This window comes from Labrus bergylta, chromosome 5 (genome assembly GCF_963930695.1).
Source record: "Labrus bergylta chromosome 5, fLabBer1.1, whole genome shotgun sequence".
NCBI lineage: Eukaryota > Metazoa > Chordata > Actinopteri > Labriformes > Labridae > Labrus > Labrus bergylta.
In genome coordinates this window covers 2,623,794-2,642,021 of record NC_089199.1, presented here as the reverse complement: position 1 = coordinate 2,642,021, position 18,228 = coordinate 2,623,794, and the positions used below count along the sequence as shown (strand labels likewise).

At 39.8% G+C, this 18,228-nt stretch overlaps 2 protein-coding genes across 9 annotated transcripts in view; both read right to left on the bottom strand.

Moving 5' to 3' along the window:
- Positions 1–13,616, bottom strand: part of tfeb (transcription factor EB) — a 35,910-nt gene extending 22,294 nt beyond the window's left edge. For 3 of the 8 annotated variants that reach the window (XM_065954543.1, XM_065954541.1, XM_065954544.1), the window contains exon 1: positions 13,367–13,616. The gene's annotated coding sequence lies outside the window, so the exon portion shown is untranslated. Of the gene's footprint in view, positions 1–447; positions 772–13,366 lie in introns of those variants that run through there. The other 5 variants (XM_065954540.1, XM_065954542.1, XM_065954546.1 and 2 more) reach the window with 4 other exon arrangements.
- An 823-nt stretch (positions 13,617–14,439) lies between these two features.
- Positions 14,440–18,088, bottom strand: tmem183a (transmembrane protein 183A). Its single transcript, XM_020634324.3, has 8 exons — positions 17,884–18,088; positions 17,534–17,623; positions 17,291–17,452; positions 17,014–17,173; positions 16,746–16,926; positions 16,299–16,379; positions 16,037–16,192; positions 14,440–15,746 (listed from the first exon to the last, which is right to left on the bottom strand). Exons 1-8 carry the CDS (start codon positions 17,945–17,947, stop codon positions 15,561–15,563), a joined length of 1,080 nt encoding a protein of 359 aa, XP_020489980.1. The 5' UTR covers positions 17,948–18,088; the 3' UTR covers positions 14,440–15,560.
- Between the last annotated feature and the right edge of the window lie 140 nt (positions 18,089–18,228).

Here is an 18,228-nt window from a genome sequence, read left to right as displayed (position 1 = left end):
CAGGGGATACACAGTCAACCTGCTGGGGTCTAGGTGTAGTAAGAACAACTTCTAAAAAGGAGGAGCAACCTCATACTGTCGATCTGAAACTCTTCTGTGTTCAGTTTTCTTTAATATGAGAACACTGTTAAATAAAGTAGCTTTCATTATCTCCTCAGCAGTCTGCCACACAATCAGTACCATCTCTGTGGTGGTATGCGTCCACTGAGTTGCACATAACGAACAATCACTACATTGCTTTACAATGCAGCGCTCGATGCTATTTCTGTGTTTGCAAAGGTCGAAACTCAACATGTAACAATGGTTTAATCAATGCTGCTTCTCTTGGTCGCTACTGCATATACACACACGTTTCAAAGAAAAAGCACAAACTCTGTTCATACATATTCTGATTAAAACACAAAATCTTCAAAACAATGAGGCTGATACATGTATTGCATTACTTACCAGAAACTCTCCCAACTATCCCAAAGACAACATATTGCATCCAAAAGAAAAATCTATCTGTCCACGTGTTACAGCAAACACTCACTGACAGTCAGGCACAGACGGTGGTTTCGCTGGCGGAGCTCGACAAACGAGTGCATTCATATGCCGGTTCACTGGTTGTGATGCCACTCCTCCCTCCACCGGGCGAGTTACAGTAGGCTGAGTGACAGTCACTTTTAGTCACCTTCCTCCCTCTCTCTCTTAAGTTCCAGCCCAGCTTCCTATTCCTCCTTCTCCTCCTCCCCCTAAACCAGCCTGACTGTGGTAGTCTGGTGAAGCAACAACGAGAGCCCTGTGTCCACTAAACTCTTCTTCCTCTCTCTTTTTGCTCTAATGCTGAACTCCACCCCCCAGCCCGGCCTCCTTCCTTAAGCCGTGTTCAATATTTACATACAGCAACACCTACACGTGTGCGTGCAGAGACACCCATAAAACCCTCAAAGTCGTTCCTTTTTTCTTCTGCAGGGTCATTGTGTTTGTGTTTTCATGGGCTATATAATGGTGAATCAGCATATTTTACTTCTTTAAAAGAACTCCCACACTCTACCACAATAAAGCCCACAACAGCCTTAGACGGATATGAGACTGCAAAGATTAGAGTTCGGGAGTTTCATGACTTTATATTTACTCACACAAACCAGTTTCTAGTCGGTATTAGTTGTCACAAAACTATTTGTTACCAACCCATTTACTGAAAGTTATTGTCACAGCATATGTAAGAGAATATCAAATGGGTGTACACATTGATAAGAATGAAAAACTGATTCATTCGGAGAAATATGCAGAGGTGGAATGATCACGTTGGTCAGAATCACAGCTGATGGAAATGTTACACAACATGGACAACCTTTCCTTTAAAGGCTTTATACGTGATTTTTGTAATAGAAATCAAGTATATCCTTAAAAATAACTCTGTGAGTCATGACTGTCTACAATGGGTGTAACACCTGAGTCCCACTGTCTGTGATGTTTTCAGAGTCCTATCTTCACTTTGTTCACATCGCCCAGACGGCCGGCTGACTCCTCCCCTTGTGTATAAAAGTTGTTTAATTGAGGGACTAGAGAAAAGAAGAATAACATACTGTACTCACTGCTTAACTGTGTTTCTAGATCACGCTCATTTCAGGTAAATTTACATGCAGTGTAGCATGCTAACACAACAATGCACCGTGAGTTGTTTTGGTTTCATATATAAAGCCTTTAAGTTAAAGATCAATATTTTAGACTATGCGGTCTAGAAGAACTGTTATAAATCCAAGGCAAAAAGATCTTCCCAACAACTTGAGCATGTCTATTTAAGATGGACCAAACACACAGCCGACTTGAATATATTCAGCTAGCACAGTCAGTAACATCTATAAATCAGAGAATCACCAATTCCAAAAGTGGGCTAGTTCCACCTCATATGGTTTCAACATTCTTTTAATGAGAACTGCTGAAAGTGCAAATACTCGACTGCAGCCCATGATGAGCTACACGAGTATGTTTACTTCTGAGTGGGTGTCAGTTCTGTTCAAGTCCTGTGACAGTCAAGTGAGTCCATATACAAATACACTTCCTTTGAAAAGAAGCAGTACGATGTGTTTATTAGAAACAATAGTCACGTCCTGAACCCCCCCCCCCCCCCCCCCTTCCCTCTTCTGTCCTTCATGTGTATGCACAGTGCAAAGCAATTAAAACACTTTGATCAGGAAGATATTCACACCTGCTGACCACAGAAACACAGACATCATTAGCCACAGAAGTTTGGTTGATGACTACTTGCTGAACGAAGCGTTAGAAAGAGCTTTCTAATGATGAGATGATGAATAAACGGCCAGTATTTTCACTTTAAAATATGTAAAAAATGCTGCACATATACAGGTACAGAAAAGGAAGATGCTTGTTTTCAAGGACTAGTTTGATCAAAGTTTCAGAGGACAAACTACTTTCTTTCAAAGAAATCTGCAATGTTTGCTTATTAGAGAGACTAAAGCCTTCTCAGTAAAGCTTAGTTAAAGTTTGAAATCGGTAAGGCTCCCGGTTTATCACATTTTAAAGCAGGGCTGTGCTTCTGTGCTTAATCTGTGCTGTTTGAATTTTATCAGGATTCTCGGGTGCCAGTTGGATTTGTACTGAGATCCTGAAGTGTTGCGATGTACTACTAATTTTCTTCTCCTTTTTAAACAAAAATACAAGTCAAATTGTGTAACAGGAGAGAGAGTAGAATATCATGGGTAATATTTCCTGAAACAATTCACATCACATGTCAGTCAGTCTTTCCTTTTTTGATCATTCATTTGTTTTTCATACTATCTATCAAAGTCTGTTCCCAAAAGTTCACTTTCTCTCTGATGATCATCTGACTAGCATCTGTTGTTTTTGTTACCTGCTATGATTCTTGCCCGATCTAGTATATGATTGGCTGAGATGTTTCAGTGAAAAAGATGCTGTGAGCAGCAGCTGCCTTCTATCCAGAGGATTTCACTCTCTCTTCATTGGGAAACAGCTCTGCAAAAAGATAAATGGACTTACTTAGTGTGCAGGTTAATATTCATCAATGATCACCTCAGCAGCACTCTACTACAAGCACATTCACTAACCTCAAACAAATACCTGCTTTTTCTGGATACAAACACCGCAACCTTCTAAATGTGGATGGCAACAGATTTTATTAGTTATTTCCTAGAAAAACCTGAATGTTCATTAAGTTGGCTCATAAGCTAATTAAAAGTCTACCCTACTTGCTTATGGAGAGGAGACCGTGGTATGAAACTGAACGCTTACAGACATGACAACAACTCTCCACTGGTTAAGTTCTGTCTGTTAGGATGAAACAACAAATGGCAAATTTCCCCATTAACTAAAACTTTATTAAATCAGTTCAGAGTACATATGGGGATGAAAGAGTTATAGCTTCATTAATAACCTAGAAGAATCAGAGCTTTTGAGAAAACAACACTTGCATTATCTGTTTTTTTCTCTTCAAGCTTCTCTTCGCCCACAGTGGCTGTTTTCCTCTACATCGATATAATGTCACGATTATCGATCCTAGGTCCAATAAATCCAGATCATTTAGTGAACCCATTTCTTTTTCCCACCTCTAAAGGTCACATGCATAATGTCCATTATGTTCAGCAATTGATTGATGGATGCTCTGTGAGGGATATGTATTTGGATTAGATCATGGCCGATTAATCGACCAGCCGATAATGTCGGCCGATATAAGCATATCCAGTGACTATCTTTATCGGCTAATTTTAACACAGATATGCATCGATATTACAACATTTATTAATTTGAGAACAATTGTATTACACTAGCAGTTAACTTTCTGGCTGTCAAGAGTCGATATGGATTATAAAAAGCATCAAACTCTACATAGTGGTGATGAATGTACAAACACAGTTACTTTCCAGTTGAGTGACCATCTGGCCTTATTATATTTCCAGAAGTGTTTGATAACTACATTTGAGGGATCAACGCAATGTGTATATCTACATCTATCTCTACAGATCAAACATGGATATGAGAAAGAAAAGGGCAGATATATCGTTCATATTTTTTCAATCGGTCGGGCCCTAATTTGGATGTGCTGTATTGGTAATGAAATCTGTCTGACTGAGGTCTTTCTTACATCCCTTTATGCAACCTGACTGTAAGTATGGTTTTAAACGCTCCCATTTTCCCCCTTTATCTCTGGATACAGAAACACAAACAGCGGTATCAAAGTGCCACAAAGCAAGTTGTGCCTATCACAACAGAGGAGAACACAGGCCAGCATGGTTCAGCAGCACCCAGCTCACAAGCATCCCTTGTTTGTACACAAAGCATTCAACATTGGGCCAGCTCCACTTCTCATAGTGCCCGCAGTGTATTTACTGGGCTATTTTTGTCCAGGGGCAGGACCCCCCCTAGGACCACAGCTTATTGGCTGGGAAATCTGCATTCCTGTAAAGTCTAACCAATCATGAAGGCTCTGTGTAGGAGGGGAAACCATTGACCAAGAAAGCCTTGTATTTTTTTTGACAATGGCCTATTTGGAGGAGGTAGGACCCAAACACGGACATTCACGCACACAAACACACCACCCAGGACCCTCTTCCACTTGTCAGTCAGGCAAGTGTGGTGTTTAAACTCCCTCAGCTGTTGTAGTTGCAAAGATATAGCAAACAAATACAATATTCAAGACAATCTATAGCTCTGTTGGAAGCGTTGAACGACTGTGTTGATATGCCGAGATGCAGTCTGAAGAAGCGATGCTAACTCCGGGCTATCTTCCTGTTAAGTAGGACAAACAATGCTGGCAATATCCCCAGCTAGTTAAAGCCAGAGTACCAGGCAATGGTTTTACATTTCAACCATTTAAACATTTTGTTCTTATGATATATATCTGTGTCACATCAGTACTACGTATCCAAAGAATATGATGCAGCCCAGTTAAGTAAACGTATAAAGATGCTTTTAATGGCTTAAATATCGAGTATATTTATGGAATTCTTTTGAAGTTTAAACAATTCTTGTCCACACAAATAAGCATCCACCTGTTTAAAATGTACACACGTCAAGAACCTGATTTCTAATAAATGTTTATGGCTTATAAGAAAAAGACTTCCTCATACTGATAATGTGACAGCATATGGCCTGAGGTGACCAGAAACATTCAGCCTGACTCTGTGGTTTAACAATATGTATCACAGTGACATTAACTTCAAAGAAATATTAATTGTATTCAATGGATCTTTGTAATGTATATGCATACTTAAGCTTACATATCTAAATAAATAAAACTTGTCTTAAGCTAACTGCTGTGAAGGCAGTCAATTTACAAACAGGAAAACAAACAGTGGATAGTTGTAGCATTATATGGACAGTCACAATGTGCAGAGCTACTTGATGTTTATTGCCACTGAACCTATGTAAAGGGAGGTTACCATTATTAACACTGATCGAGTAAACAAACGTGTGGATCCATGAGAGTGTGAGTGTTCCATAGAGAGGGAGTAGAGTATTAACCAGCCAACCAGCTGCACAGCATTTCTTTTGCGTGGGTGAAAGTCCCCATGTACGGAGCGATGGAATGGAAAGCATTTGTGAGATGTGTTAAAAGATAAGACACACACATACTGTATGCACGCACACACACAGAAAAATTAAGTGAACTGTAGAGGTGAAAAGTCAAAAACAGATTTTCTGTAAGATTTTCCACTCCCTCTCACCACCATTTCATACGTCCCTCTCTCTCTCTCTCTCCAACTCCCTTTTTCCTACTTTCATTCTATAACGACTAGAAAAGTTAAAAACGAATTAGCATTAAAAGAATTCAGTCGCACCAGAGCCTTTTAACTTCTCAAAGAGAGAGAGAGAGAGAGAGTGAGAGAGAGAAGAAAGAGAAGAAAAAAAAAGACAATTGAAAACACAAGAGAAGTTCAAGGAGGGGTACAGAAGGTGATAATCAATAAGATAAGGTGTATGTATGTATGTATGTATGTATGTATGTATGTGTGTGTGTGTGTCACGTAAGTATCAATTTCTTGTGTGACCAAATAATGGCAAACAAAGAAGTGATGTGTCTTTACACAAAGACACACAATCAGCCATAACAGCACATCACTAAATGTCCCCGACAGAATGTTCTGCCACAGACTTTAACAAACACTAACAGAGAAGAGGAAGAGATTATCCAACACATGTCAATAAATGTGGGTAGTGAACAACTCTGCACCTGAAATAGGATTGTTTTTAGCGTAACTAATCCCAGGCGATAAGAAGCCTTTCAAAATGAGAAGAGTGCCTGCTGCAGATAAAGGAGCCAATATCCTTTCATTACTTCAGCTGTTCCGTTATCTTAGACTATGGTTGTCAACATTTCTGATATTAAGATATCTTTCCATACTCTTCGATGCAACACGTTTTAGAACACAATCTCTGTTAGTTAAATGATCAAAAGTATCGAAAAAAGTACTTAACTTTGAAAAAAAAACTACAGTTCTTCAGTCAACAACCCAGCTCTTTCATAAATACTTACTAACTTCACTTAATGATGATGGTCTCCATATTATTGATGATGATGATGGTAATGACGATGGTTTTTATTTGATAACGATGACTTATAAGATGGTTTCTATACTGATTAGAGCTCTCAAGAACTGTCCTCAATGTTGTGCTTTGCCTCTGGTCACTTCCTGTCAGCACCTGTGTGTCCAATCAGACTCAAAGCTGATCGTTTGCTCTTACTGACATTGTTCCTTTTTTTCTAGATCCTTGCTTGTGTTGTACTTACTCTCTGATGTACGTCTCTTTAGATAAAAGCGTCTGCTAAGTGAATTGTAGAACAACACCCTTTCCCCAACACGCCCCGCTCCTCGGCAGCTGCTTTGAGGCGGTCTGCTATGTGTTCTGGGCTGTGCGTGTCTGCAGGAAAGTGGTTTTCATATCCCCGTTCTGATTGAAATGACGTGATGGTAACATGATGGCTGTGTGGTGAGAGCTGTCAATGAGCCTGTGATAACACACACTTTGTCCACATGTTACAAATCAGCCATCAATTCTGCTCTGCTTTCCATATACTGCGCATCTTTTCCACTCTAGTTGTTGTTGTTATCGGTGATGGTTGTACTCTGGATCAACACACGCCATCAGCTCACAAAAGTCTTCTCTCTCCACAAAACAAAAAATAGCATATTTCCAGTCACTGTTTTCATTATCAACAGGCTAATCTTCTCCAAACTGAGTACTAAAGGGGCTTGCACATGAAAATGTGCAAGCTGTAATGTGAGACTGTAATGTGAGACTGTTGTCTCTGCTAGTTTCTTCCTAAGTTTAAGTGCATGTAGTTAAGCACTGAACTAGTATTTCTTAGATATGCACGTTTAAAGCCACATATCTGCACATTATCGTCCTCTTTTTTGTCAATGTACTTGCAGACATCGCTTTTCCTGATCACGGCTGACGTGGTGCATGTAACACTAACGGAGTTAAAGTACTGTAGCCTTGAACAACGCATAAACAGGTGCGCGAGTAGTACTCACTCGAGTAATGGTACCCATCCCAAGTGCCTATAAGACTTCTATTTTTGTTACCATCATATCCAAACAAGTATCAATATATGGCTTGATTTTCAGTGCTATCATATGAACATTAAAACATTCTGATATCATGCCAACTCTACCACAGACAGCCTGATATATGTCAGATGTCCTATGAGTAATGGGTAATAGCAGCAGATTAGGATTTTGAAATTGCAAATGGTAACATTCTACTTCTACTTCCTTTTTTAATTATAAAGCAGTTACAAAATAGGGGTTTTCCAGCTTCAATTATGTCTGTAAGAAGAAAACATAATAAAATTATTGCCTAAAAAGTATAAGTTGTTTCGGATCCGATTTTTTCCCCTAAACCCAGGCCGATATATTTATCTAATACGAGAGTTTTAAAATCACTGTCTGCAAGTTACTGCCAGTTAAACAATATTACAACAGAGGAAATGTTTGTGAACGAACAAAAAAATAAAAAGTATCATTACACAAAGTGGGAGGAAATATTGTATCCGTCAGGATGAACAAAAGGAAACGGGTATAAAACGGAGAGCCATATAAAGCTACAAGCAAGAAGGACATTGTCCATCTCAACCGAGAGGTGCCAAATCAAAGGCAGATGTGTTAATGAGTATATTAGCACAGTCATGAGTCATCACTAACATCTAACTTTGTCATTATAGATTATTTTGTTAAAGAACTGAATTTTGATCAAAACAAAAAGAAACAGCCCTTCTGTTATTATCAGAAGTCTAAGGCCACTGGCAATGGGATGAATACCAGAAAACAAAGCAAGAGAAAAACCTGTCTAAGGAGCCCGGAGGGCATACTATAAAGGGAGCTGCAGTGTTCATATTAGAGTTAAAGAATGTTCAGTTGCAGCACACTGATGATCAATGAACAAAGCAGTAACATGTGTAAGTATTCAATACAAGCAGAGAAGACATTCATATAGAAAACATACAGTGCTGTTTTAGCATTAAATTCTTTCTTTTTTTTCACAAACCAAAATCAAACTATTTCAAGACATTTTACAAAACTTATTGAACACAGTTTCTTGAAAGAAGTGAATCTGCAAGGACAACAAGTGAGATTGCTTCAAATGTCTCTATGTGTTCATTTTTTTTTAAATGGTAAATAGCACTCAAGATAATTACAATGAGATTTGACAACTTGTTCAGGAAGCACTTTGTTACAATGTTTTTATAATCTAAGTGTGGGAACAGGAAGTCTTAACTTTTCTTAAAAGCAAAGCTGAGCTGAATTTCTCTGTTAGGTGAGAAATGTATAACCCCTTGAAATCTGCACAAGGCCTCTGAGAGAGCTTAAGCCACGGGGAGTCACAACTACAGACCCCTGCAGTTAACACTAACAGTCCTGTTGTCCAAACATACACACAGGGCAGCTGTTTTGTATCATGAGCTCTAACATGCAGCCCAGCCGCCATTCTTACCGAGAAAAGAGAGACTGTAAAAACCCATCACTACTGTCTGTCATTCAAAAGAGGATATGAAACCGTGGAGTTGAGATAAATAAGGAAGTGGAGTCACACATTGAGCACATGCCCTGAATGTCCCGCCCACACTCACCTCCGATGGATCATGGGTCATGTTGTCATACAGCACATGCCAAGCAGTCACTCCTGTGGTCTGAAAAGTCCGACCTTAAATGACAAACTTGTACGGTAAATATTCTTAAGGGAAACCCAGTACAATATATAGACATTTCCTCATTTGTGTTATCCTCATCGAGTCATGAAACCGCAAGAAAAACTGTTCAGGTCACGGGAGATTGGCCATATGGTACACAGATGAGGCTGTGTTTACACACACCTGCTGCTCCTTCACACATCTATTGAGCCCAGTCAGTGTGTCTGTGTGCATTTGCACCACTGCCAATGTTTACCTGAAGAAAATTAACCCCAACTCAAGCGGACATAAATCCAATGAGGCTGAAAACATGACACACACACACACACACACACACACACACACACACACACACACACACACACACACACACACACACACACACACACACACACACACACACACACACACACACACACACACACACACACACACACACACACACACACACACACACACACACACACACACACACACACACACACACACACACACACACACACACACACACACACACACACACACACACACACACACACACACACACACTTTTCCATAAGCACACCACAGAGGACGCAGTGCTTGTGCCAATTTGTGTCACAAATTCAAACACAGGCGTCGAGTGCACTAAAGTGAAGCACTCCAGTGTAGCCACTAGTTGTGTTATGCATTAAGTTGTTCCAATACTGACACCAGTATCAACAAAGGTAAAACAGGGTATCCGTATCAATACACACACCAGCAGCAGTATCTGCAAGCAATATTAAAACGATTGCAAATCAGGTATAGGCAAGTATGCCAGTCATTGAGGGATCCAAAAATGGAACCAAATAGTCAAGCAAAAAATTCAACTAATTTCAGGTTCATGATTGTGTGAAATTATCACAGCAGTATTGTCATTCAAAATGGTATCAGTAAAGATATGATCGGTAATCAATGTTCCCTCAAATGTTGTACATATAAGCAAGTATACCAGTCAATACACTGGTCCCATACCACAACCAACATGCCAAACAAAAAAAATCTTATCGAGTTAAATCAAAGAGAAGTAAAAAAAAAAGTTAACAACACAAGTATACATAATATGCAATATCAGCACTGCTGTGATTCGGTTACAGTCGAGGATAATCACAGAAGTGCTGATATCCAGGACAACATATCCACCTCCAGTGTGATGTTTCTTTTATACAACAGTTAAACAAGCAGAAAATAGTAGTCAGAGTAGAGATCAGCAACAGGTTGTTTATGACTCCACCAACTCAACCAGTTCCACAATTTAACTCAAACATTCTGCTACACTCTCGCTGCTCTGTTTGCATGAAGTGAAAATGATCAGCTCTCCTTTGAGGTTTCTGAACATGACATTTGACTCCGTCTTTCTTTGCAGGTCATCTGAACAGGTTTGTTGCTGTGCTTATTGAAGAGTGTGCAAATCAGCCTGCTGGGCGCCATTGCTGCTCTATACGTACTGTTCACCTCTGACCTTGCTGACAGTGACCTCACCACTCAGTATGTTAACTAGCCCCTGACCCCTTACACTGAGTGCACTCTGTAACCTCATTGACTCCTCTATGTGCATCTGTACTCAATGAGCTTCAACACAGCACAAAGAGAGTGAGTGCAGTGGGAGCAGAGGTATAAACATCTACACAGAGACCTTACATTTACTTTTGCCTTTAAAAAACTGGTAGTTATGTCCAGCTTTTCTCTTATCGTAGATCTCTGATTGGGTATGAAGCAGAGAGCTATAGTAGTAGTTTTTGATCCCTTTGACAGGATTTTAGTTCAGAGGCATTCTGAGGAAAATTATACAAACACGTCGAGAGCCACATGATAAAATACAAAGCTTTAATTCAATTCAACTGTTAATTTCAGATTTACTAATTTAGTGGGACAGTTCATACTTAACTTTATGCCAGTGTTGCTGCACAGTACATCCATCTATTTGATCTTTTTTATAGACAACGGAAACGTTTTAATTCTTTAACTGATACATAAAAAGGAGGAAATGACAGTGGAAGAGAGGTTTTAGGTCTATGCAGGAAATCTGTGTTTTTCTGATAACAAATCTCTCTCACTTAAAATCTGCATGAGTGTTAGATGGATAAATGTTTACTCCATTATGTGACCTTAAAACACCCCGACAACACATTCACAGAGTGTTTGTGTGTGTTCACATATAGTCCTGCCATTTAACGTGCCCACATGAATGTGAATGACCATCTGACTGCGTCTGTTTTCTCGGTAACAGTAGAACAACAGAGAGGTAGAAGCTCTCCTGTCGTCCATCTGTTTTAAGCCTTTTATATTTAAAAAAAAAAGAAGCAATATTTGAAGAAACAAAGAAACCAGAATTGCCACTGTTGTTGACTGACCTCTGTGATCATCGGACAACTTCCCTGAAATCCTTTTAGAAAAGAAAGTGAAAGAAAAACACACTTTAAAAAGAAACACTTTACCTTGTGATTATATTTCTACAAAATCCAAAGGTCATTTCAAAGATTTTTTGACAGCTGACTTGTCTGAATGCCACTCTTTGCCCCAAAGTTTGACTTTCACAATCTACATCACACAACACCGTGTTACATAACACTTCATGATCAATGCTGGATTACAGTAAAGCCTGTAAAGGGAAACTTCTTAAAAATGCAGAGACCGAAAGCACTCAGTTCATGATAACCATGACTAGTAAGAATAACAGAACTAAATTCTGACCTTTGACCTTTTTTGTGTTTCCTGTAGAATGGTTCACAGCGGTCAGGGTTTACAGCTAATGTCAAACACTTGGTTGGAGTGACGTCTAACTCTACGGAGCTATTCAGGTGGGACAGCAGAATTCAGTCTGTCCAGCTGCTGAAGAGATAAAGTTAGACCTTAACTTAAGGAGTCAAGGAGACAGTGTAGTGGAGCACAGAGTAACTCAGAGAAAGCCCTATATCTTGAAACACACATTGATCCTGATAAATAATGTGGAATGGCAAAAGTGATCACAAAAAAACCCTAAATTTAAAGAGTCCTAGGTGAATGACAGTTTGTATATCATGAGCTCTAAGTAAGAAGTTTGAACATATTCTAGAGTCAAACAAAACATGAAGCTCCTCCAAAATCCTCAGCTGCATGCCAAATTATCAGAATGATCCACTGACATTGCATTAATGGACCACATAAGGCATAACAAAGTGTGTCCCTCTGTCAACACGCACCCACACTAATAATAAACGCATGCTAAATTAATCCTGCTATGCAAACGATACAAAGGGGCGCATAAATGGCCGGTGGTGCCTTCTGTATTTGTGTGTGTGTGTACAGGACTTTCAAGCGCAGTACTTGAATAGGCAGCAGTGTATTATGGTCTGTCAAGTTTTACAGTCACAGCTTATTCATAGCAGCATACCCTGGACCTGAGGTGTTGTTACTGATACTGGCCCTGGCTACTGCTTATAAATGGCAAGAGGGGCAGCTCTCAGCAGAGAGCTCACTGATGACAGCATAGAGGAGGGTAAATGATGCATTATGGTCCAACACAGTGGATGTTAAAATGGTGCCAGTGTCCCCTCATGCATGCAAAAATCAGTATGTTGCTGCTTTGACTGGTACACTATTATGTTTTTAAGAATTCCTTATTGATGTGAAAATTACTCTGAAAAAAATAACCTTGAAATTGGACATACCTCAGTTTTGGTTCTCTATTTTCAAGTTTTGGTTGGTGCTCAGGACTTCCTCAGCATTTTTGTTGTAATGCTACTAACAATTTTCAAGTAGGCTATCATTGTCAATGAGATGAATACAACATCTTAACAAAGGCCCACTGTGATGCACTGTGATGCACTGTGATGCACTGTGATGCACTGTGATGCACTGTGATGCACTGTGATTTATGACACTTCCAGCCAGAATGTTTAAAAGTGTCGCTTTAAGAATGCAGTTCGTCTACAAGTCTCAACTACGATGCAAAAAGAAAAAAAAAAAAAACTTCTTAACGATTTTTCTCCATTTAATTGAAAAACAGCCTTCAAGAAATCTTTGGCATTACTTGCGAAGAACGAGTTGGCTATTTTATATTTTGAACTCCAAGAAGAAGAAAAAGAATCACAATTTTATACGGAAATCGAGACATACGCATATAATATTCCTTTGCAGTGTTTCGAGAGGGATGCCAGTGTTGTTGTAGCAGAGGCTAACTTTCAGTGGCTGTGGTAGAATATCACTTACCCCGAGCTGAAGGTCAGACAGAACGAAGTAGTAAGGTTCAGGAAAAGTGCGTGCCCACTTCTCTTGTGCGCTCTGGTGATACCCAACCCGCCACAAGCAGACACACCAAGAACAGCGTCCCGTGGAAAAGAAAAGAAAAACTCTCTGTTAAGTCAAGTTTCTGTATATTTCCACAGGCTGTTACAGCGCTCACTTCGGAGGCTAATTTGTTTTCGTTTGCACCGTCGAGATGTTGTCACAACTCGCTGGAGCGTCTGCGGTCACCTGTGCCACCACCAATGGCACGGCGCAAGCGGGATTGTGGGAAATGTAGTTTCCCCGTGTCCTCGCCAAACTCTGCGGTATTTTGAGGAGGTGACGTGATGCCCGATGACTCCAAAGGGAGTCTTTAGAGATCCTCTAACTTTAGCCCGGAATACATCGAAGACCAGCTTGACTGTTGGTTTTTTAAACCACCAACATTAGTTCAGTTTATATATGACCTAGTTAATTATTTTACATATTAGCTGTCAGTGCTTATCAAAGTCATCAAAGTCAGTGTGCAGGGTTGGGTAGGCCTAACACTATGTACGATAAGAAACCTGTTTAACAATGTCAACCAATGAATAGTGCTGCAGTAACTTCACATGTATTCATTACATAACATTAACTTATTTACCTAGTATCAATGCCAAAGTTTCAGTTTTGCTATATAATTGAATTTCACGTGTTCCTCCTCTTGTTTAAAACCCATTTAACTTTGAGGAAACATACTTTTAATCCCTGTATGAATCCCAAATTCGTAGATGGAGGCATATCTCTGTGGTTTAAAGACCACTCAATGTTTCATTGTTGGTTGTCCCGTTGTGAGCATTTAAAAACATTTACTTTTTTTTTGTTGTGCAAGAACAGCGGGTTTTTTTTCATTCATAAAAATATAGTAGATATGGCCTTGTGCAAATTCAGCGCTAGACATCAAGAAAACTCAAAACAAGCATAGATGTAAAACTGAGCGACACGGGTAGTACCCATTATGACCACAAGGGGGAAACAAATCATGACGTGTCAATATTTCAAGACAGAACTGTAGGCAGTTTGGATGGGCAGTTTCAGATTTAATTTCAGTGCAGTACATTTATTTACCAATGCAGACATCACCCACTGCTTAACAGAACATCAAGTGGTCTTCTGCCAAGTGGTAACAGCATCAACCAACTTTTTTTTCATTTCTAGTACTGTATGTGATTAAGCTGTCTTTTTTTCATTCAAATGTATGTATAAGTGCAAATTCAATCAAGTTAAACAGTTTCCACTGTAAATGGCAGATGGATGAATTCATGTCTTAACCCCATCATAATGAAGCAGGTGATTTATAGAATCTGACACATTTAAAATGTTCCACCCTGTTCATCCATAACGACATCAACTGTCACAAGTTGATTCTGTCTATATTAATCATTCAAATAATCTGATTGCAATGAATACACGTTCGTTTTTGCCACGTCTAGGGCTGAGCAATATGTCCCACAATTTTCATCTTTGAATTTTATCTTCGTCATAACAAAGTTTTTAAATAGTAAAATATAGTGTGCGATTTCGTCTGATATAACTTTGCATCTTTTCTTAAAGATTACACCAAAAATAATTATTTAAAGTTTTCAATTTTCATTACGTTGCTTTATACAAGAGACAAATTAAGAAACCACCAAACAAGTGGATGTAATTTGTAATATATGAGAAGTTATCAAATATGACTTATTTCACTAAATCATGTAAAATGAATTTGTATCTTTTTTCATATTACTCAGCCCAGAGAGAGACAGAGGAACTGCTCCAGCTGAGTTGTTCAAAGGTAAAGGGTTTCATCACTGTGTGGTAAGAAATGGCTGATTTGTATAACAAACCCTGTTTCCCTATGAATACAAGTGGATGGACCTTGCAGAACTTGATTTACATAAAGTGCTAATAAAGCACAATATACTAAGTCTCAGTAACACTACAAGTAGGGTGTGAGGTGGACACACTTATGATTTGACACTTAATGTAGCATTTGCATCCAATCTAAGGCCAGGTCAATGTCTGCTTTCTGAATGTAGTAAGAGTGTTCGCCATATTAAGCCAATGGGTTGTTGTTTTTCTGTGGTGAGTGGAAGAAGACAACAGCAGGGATCTTGATGTGATGGTTTGCTGTAGAAGGTTTGAGGGGGCAGGGCTCCTACGTGTAGGGTGAGGAGGGGTACTGTGGGTGCCACCAGTCCATGAGCCTCACACTCTGTACAGGATCTAACACCACCTGAGTCCCGCCCTGATCTCCCCTCTTCTTCCCTCGCTGGAGCGGAGAGTCCTGGAACACCAGACGAACACGGTGGTGGCGCATGTCTGTGCTAACGTTGATTGTGAACTGTACGGCAAAAAGATTGAAAGAGGGAAAAGATGAGGAGACAAGTTAAAGATATTTTGGTTACATGGAGATATATCCTGTCAGTGCACCTTATCTTAAAAATCACACTTTTCTTGATTCTGTAAGACAGAAAGCAGAATTCTTAAATCCACTTTCACTCAGTAAAAAACATTCCTGATGGTCTAAATGAATTCTATCAATGGTTATAGGTTCACTCATGCAAAAAAAGTTTAACTATACGTCTACCATATTCAGTAGTAGCCAATACCAAACGGAGAAGAGTTACTAACCAGGGTCAGCGTCATGCCCATGACCACAGGGGTGAAGATGAAGTTTAGGGTGGTGACCTGAAGTATGTAGCAGTCAGAGTCTGGGTTTGAATGGACATCTATGTATTGTCTGGGCATTTGCAAGGACTTGGCACAACCATTCTTACTGTGTACCGGCTGGAAAGAAGATGACCAAACAAGTAAGACAGCTGTAAATCAAATATGACACGGGGTTTCCATGTTAGAAATACATGTACTTGGTTTTGAAGAGCATTTCTTTTACCTGTTTTAAAAACTTAAAGTTGAATTCCCACAATGCATCTGGCCGAGTCCCTATAACCTTTCTAACCCAGAACAGCAAACACTGTAAAAACAAAAGGAAAACATATTTAAGTATTTAATATTGATGGTAAAGTCTGCAGGTTCTCTTCCAAAGAAGACTTCAAATAAGTCTGGTTATCTCTTAGCTTTGTGGCTTCAGTGGACGCAGGGCAAAGCCTGGATATCATAATGATTATAACCAGGCATGCCCCCGGACACCCCTAGGTGGCTACTGTTTCCCACTGGCTTACTACTCAATATATCTGTATATAGGCATATGTATGAAAAAGGTTTAAGTTTAAATGACTAGCTGCACAAAATGTTAACCGACATGACACAGATACAAACAACAAAAACTAACTTTAGCTTCACATCAACAAGTCATCTGACTTGAGATCAGCTGATTTACCTTGGAATTAATTAGGGCTGTGGGTGTTGATTCTGGCAGAGCAGGTATTTTAGATACACGCAAGTCAAATGGCTCATACAAATGGAAAAGGGAGCGAATCACACGGGCCCGTAAATACTGCATCCTGCCAATAGAGTCGGGCTGGAGACGGAACGGCAGGTCAGTATCAATCCTGTAGTGTCTGCGATGTGGAGAGGGAACGTGAGAGGGGGGAGAAAACATGACAACAACACAAAATGTCAGTTCACACACCTGACTTTCAACTCACCTTCTGTAGAGCCTGGTCCAGAAAGCTGCCGTGCAAGTGACTATCCAAGCATTTCTGCAGATGAGAGCAAATCTACAGACATCTTCAGGTCGAATGTAAGAGGAGAGCACTAACCAAATATCCACTGGATAGTCCTGCCCATCACTGCTCTTACTGCTTTCTGTAATCACAAAATGTAAACATCACAGTAAACACCCGGCAGAGGTTTTCATATTCCTAAAATGTTGAGACCTCATGTTCAACTCTGTGAAAACGTTCAATATATAAAAAAGTGTACCCTTTCTCCTCTTGTTTTTCTTCTTGCGGGCAACTTTAGTTTCACTTTCTGCATCTTCTCCAGGGTCTAGGTCATCACTGCTTTCCAAGGCGTCGTTTGCTGCAGAGGAGAGGACCTCCTCAACAGCACCCTGAGACGCGTCCAGCCCGCAGAGGAATTTCACTGAAACACAGTGGCCACTTTCAACAACTTCATCGACTTTACAGATAAGACGAAATAAAAATCCCCATCTTCACAAGTTACCTTCTTTTTCAACTGCATTTGCCACAGCTTTTTTCACCCTCCCTGACTTCACAACGGCTGGGTCGGCATCAGCATAATCAGCAACAGTCACTAAAAGAAAAACAAAAGTATATAAAAATGCTGTTTATAAGTAATGTCTCCCAGTAACACAACATATCATTTATGGCCAAAACGGACAGTACACAAACCTGGACACATGCATTTTCAATCACCCAACCTCCATCTTCTATACATCAAATAACAAAGACTAAAGTATTTAGCATACCATTACAGAAGAACGAGCTAGCATACTAGTGGGCGGGCTAACGTGAGCTTGACGGCTAATGCTAGTTAATGTAAACGCCACCGACCTGATTCCGAACAAACGTCCCCGGCCTTGAATTTCAGCCGTTTTCGGTTCCCTTTCTTGGGCATGTCGACACCAATAATCTTTGGACACTTAACGGGCCAGTGAGTCCTGCCATGTCTCTATGGCAAGCGGAGGTAGAGAGAAAGAAAGAAAAATGACAGAGAAATTGAAAAATGTTCCACCAGGATCTTCAGCCATCATGGAATGACGTAACGTTTTTAAGTATCGCGAGAGTATGGTTGACGTTTTCGTTTCCTCTGCTGATTTACCGCCATCTGCCGGTTAAGGCGAACATTGTAATGACCTTCCTTGTCAGAAGGTGAAGGAATATGAGGGACAAAAAATG